Source organism: Ursus americanus, chromosome 14 (genome assembly GCF_024610735.1).
Source record: "Ursus americanus isolate L20-20 chromosome 14, mUrsAme1.1.p, whole genome shotgun sequence".
Lineage (NCBI taxonomy): Eukaryota > Metazoa > Chordata > Mammalia > Carnivora > Ursidae > Ursus > Ursus americanus.
This window is the reverse complement of record NC_142140.1, coordinates 55,350,443-55,355,000: the sequence shown is the minus strand read 5'-3', so window position 1 is coordinate 55,355,000 and position 4,558 is coordinate 55,350,443. Positions and strand designations below refer to the sequence as shown.

The 4,558-nt window shown below is 46.1% G+C and overlaps 1 protein-coding gene across 1 annotated transcript in view; it reads left to right on the top strand.

Moving 5' to 3' along the window:
* The window catches only part of VAV1 (vav guanine nucleotide exchange factor 1), a 51,306-nt gene extending 47,015 nt beyond the window's left edge, over window positions 1-4,291 (top strand). Inside the window, exons 25-27 of the mRNA XM_045776737.2 lie at window positions 441-555; window positions 2,104-2,255; window positions 3,984-4,291. Coding sequence (XP_045632693.1) covers window positions 441-555; window positions 2,104-2,255; window positions 3,984-4,037 — 321 coding nt within the window. The 3' untranslated portion in view covers window positions 4,038-4,291. The remainder of the gene's footprint in view (window positions 1-440; window positions 556-2,103; window positions 2,256-3,983) is intronic.
* The last annotated feature ends 267 nt before the right edge of the window (window positions 4,292-4,558 follow it).

The window sequence follows — 4,558 nt, the reverse complement described above, 5'->3', positions numbered from 1 at the left end:
AATGTATTCATCTTTCATGATTATTAGGAGATTTTGATGATGTATGATTGCACACTGACCAGCACATAGTAGGTGCTCAATAAACAGGATTTATTATTATAATAATAATTAATTATAGAAATAAGACTCTTGACACCCACAGTGGGGTTGATTTTGGTGAGCTGGTTATCAGGCAAGTTGATTATTTGGTAAATTTATTATGAAGTGACTTGGTTATTAAGAGAACTGGCTTTAGGCAATGTGATCTCTTCCCCCAAAAATGGTCCTGGTTGGCCAGGAAGGAAATGAGCTCCCCATCATGGGGAGCAGTCAAGGCTTCACTTACCAGGGAGGCTAGAAGGGGGACCTGCCACACCTGAGGAGTTGGGTGTGACTCCTTCCAGCTCTGGCCCCTCACGAGCTGAACTGCTGGGATAATATCTGTCCTGTTGTCCTTCCAGGAGCTGGTGGAGTTTTACCAGCAGAATTCCCTAAAGGACTGCTTCAAGTCGCTGGACACCACCCTGCAGTTCCCCTTCAAGGAGCCTGAGAAGAGAGCCATCAGCAAACCACCAGGTAGAGGTCTCAGGCTGGGGGCCTGTGGCCCCAGCTCCTTCCTATTGTAGAGGGCAAGTGTGGGGATGGCATGGACATTCTGGTGGGCATACAGAGGTCATATCTGTTAAACAGTGGGAGCTCTTTCTCTCACTGGTCTGTCCCTTTGCTCTTGAGTGGTTTGCATATTCATTTGCTTGGGTGAAAGGTGGGACAGAGGTTACTTTTGTTTTGGGGAAGATGAGAACAGTAGGTATCAGAAGGGTCCTCACCTGCATTTTTTAAGCCTATATTTTCATATCAACATCAAGGATTAGTTAGCTTCTATAACATTCTCTCACAAAAAGGCAAGACCGTTAGTGCAGTCTTCTCTTTTCCTTTGCATCTCTCCCCCATAGGTTCATTGACATTATCTGGAATGTTGGATACAGTTTGCTATGAATTAAACTAATTATGACAATATGTTTCAGAAATTCTTTCTTAACAGTTGTGTTTAACTTCTCAAATACAGTATCAAGAACTATTCAGACCCTGTCTATATTTCTTGTTTTCTGTTTTTTCCTTTATTTTTAAAATACCTTATTCTGATTCAAATTTCATTTTGCTAGGGTACATCCTGAAGTATGTTTTTGAGAAAAGTCACGTGGGTGGTATAGTTTCTGAATTCTTATATATCCAAAAAAATTTTAAAGAGAGACTTAAAAATTAACTATCATTAAAATGTTACATTTTTGAAAAAGCAACACCAACGTAACATCAAGACTCCAATCCTCATCAGAGGATCCTCGTCACCCAATGGGATAAACGTTTGTGTCTGTCTGCACATTACTTATTTGGCCTGTGTATATATGGATCTTAGCGTATTTGCAGAAATACTACAAGTTAATTTTCCATTCTACAATGTTGCTTAATATTTTATTTTATTTTTTAAAACATTATTTATTTATTTATTTGAGAGAGAGAGAGAGAGAGAGAGAGAACAAGAGAGAGAGAACAAGCACAAGTGGGGGCAGAGGCAGAGGGAGAGGGAGAAGTAGACTCCCTCCTGAGCAGGGAGCCTGATGTGGGGCTTGATCTCAGGACCCCGAGATCATGACCTGAGCCAAAGGCAGATGCTTAACCGACTGAGCCACCCAGGCGCCCCTGTTGCTTAATATTTTACTATGAGAAGTTTTCTATGTCTTCCCCCTCCCCCATATCTTTCTTTCATTCCCCTTCTTTTTCGACCCTTGGTCCTCTTTAGGATAATTAATATTAACAGCCTAGAATGAATTTCTCCCTATCTTCCCTCTACTCCTTTCACTATAAATATATAGAAACCATTTTAAAAATTCATAAATGGCATTATTTTCTAAACTTGGATACTGGTTGGGCTAGAAGGATGATTTTGGAAGAACAGTTGTGTCCCCTCAGAGCACAGGGTACCCAATACTCTGCACAAAGGAGCACTGAGGGACCCGTTGTCCTGGTGTTACTCTCCTGAGAGCCTTGCCTCCCCCCAGCTGTCCCCAGATGGTGGGCCGGTGTCTGCTCCAGGCCCTTTACCCACTTCTACTCTCCCCTACACAGCAGGGAGCACCAAATATTTTGGCACAGCCAAAGCACGCTATGACTTCTGTGCCCGGGACCGATCAGAGCTGTCCCTCAAGGAGGGTGACATCATCAAGATCCTTAACAAGAAGGGGCAACAAGGCTGGTGGCGAGGGGAGATCTATGGCCGGGTGAGTTGGGCCAAGCTTGGCAGCCTGGGGAAAGGGCGTGGGGGGACCTGGCTGTAGCACTATAGCCTGGAATTGTGCATTGCAGCAGGTGGAGAGCGGCCCCTGTGGCTCTTCCCCAGTCGGAGGGGAGGGAAGGAGATAAAGATTTCGTTCATTTATACAACTTGCATTTATTTACTGAGCAGCTACTATGTGCCGGGCGTTCTGGGTGCTGAGGAGACAAAAATGAGTGTGGTACAGTCACGGCCCTCACGAAACTCATAGTCTGGTGACGATGATAGACGTGTAACCAAGCGGTACAATGCTGAGTGGTCAGGGTTGAGATGCGGAATCACCTGGTGGGGGAGGAGCAGGTCGGGAGGACTTCTGAGAGGCCAAGGGGATCACTGAAGGATGAGTAGTTAGCCAGGCAAGAAGGTCATAGAGGGGGCGGAGGAAAGTATTCCAGCAGAAGCACCAGCATGTGCTAAGGCCCTGAGGTGAGAGAGTGATTAGCATGTTTGCGGGGACACAAAGGGAGGGATTTTTGTCTATCTTGTTTGCTGTAGTGTCTCCAGTGACTGACACATAGTAGGTGCTCAATAAATATTGAATGGTGGAGAGGCATAACTGGAAATGACCACTTTCGCGTTTTGTGCTTTTTTGCCTGCCTGCATTTGGACTGTCAGGAGGGACTGCAAGGTTCCTCAAAAAAATCTGTTACTACCTGGTTCTTATTTTTGTCTCATGAAGACAGAGAGTCTTCTTTATTTTATCCATGAATTAATTCCCATCTCTAGAATACTGGCTCATTTATAGTGGTTTCTCAAGAATATTTGTTGAATGAAGGTGAGGACACTGGTCAGGAGCTTATATTCTACTGGCGGGAAGCATATGTGAAAAAACAGCCCAGAAAATTGCTTGGGTGAACAGTTTTGTTAAGAATTGTGGAGGGTAAGTTCAGTGTGCAGTGGAGGTTGGGGTTTGGGAAGTCTCAGCTATAATGAATTCATCCATCATTCCATCCATCCATCCAGCTATCCATCTATCCATCCATCCATCATTCCATCCATCCATCCAGCTATCCATCTATCCATCCATCCATCCATCCATCCATCCATCCATCCATCCATCCTTCCATCCATCCTTCCTTCCATCCATCCTTCCTTCCTTCCATCCATCCATCCATCCTTCCATCCATCCATCCTTCCATCCATCCTTCCTTCCATCCATCCATCCATCCATCCATCCATCCATCCATCCATCCATCCAAGATCCATCCTTTTAAGAAATATTTATTAAGCATCTCCTGTGTGCCAGGAACTCTTTTAGGCTCTCGGGAATCTAATAAATAAAACAGACAGCAATCCCTGCCCTTGAGGAGCTCGTGTTGTGGTGGGGGTGTGGGGACAGACAACAAGCCCATAAATAAGTAACATATAATCAGTAAGATGCTGACAAGTGCTATGGGGAAAAATAAAGCAGGGATAAGGAGTGTTGGGGTGGGTGGGGTTTGTAATTTTAAATAGGGTGGTCAGGAAGCTCTCACTAATAAGGTGACATGTGCTAGAGAACTCTGGAAGGTGAGGGAGGGGTGTCAGCCATGTGTACCTCTGGGGGATGTACTTTCTGGAGTAGAAGGCGTGGCAGGTGCAAAGGTCCTGAGGTGCGAGGGACCCTGCCTGGTATGTTGAGGAACAGTGGGGAATGTGCAGAGACTGCCCTGACCACTTCCTATTCTCTTTGCAGGTTGGCTGGTTCCCCTCCAACTACGTGGAGGAGGATTATTCTGAATACTGCTGAGCCTCGGCACCCTGGCTGGGAGATGAGGAACTCCAGGCTCTGAGCCCAGGATGAGCAGGCCTCAGGGCCAGGGGGGCTGTGACTGGTCCCAGAGGGCCGAGAATCCAGGATGGACTGTGGAGGGCCAGTGTCCAGCTGGCAGGGCTCCTGGATGATGCCCTGCGTGGTTAATTTATAACACACTGATTTTCTCTTGGGGCCCCTCAAGAAGGTGGGGCTCAAGGCAACAGCTTTTAATAAAATGATGAAAGGAATGACTGCTGTCATTCAGGAGGACCTGGATGGGAAAGGGCGGGAAAGGTCATGGGGGCACAGATGGAAGCCCCCTCCCCAATCCCTGCCGTCCAGCTTCATCACCTTGCTTTGCCGTTCAAGATAAGACCTGAAGAAGGAAATGGGACCCCCCCCCCCAAGGCCGGAAAGGATTTTACACTCACAGATTCCAGATCACAAAACTGTAACTCTCCTTTGTTTTTTTCTCTGCTAGAACTTAACTACCCTCCAATTCTCCTAAGAGGTAG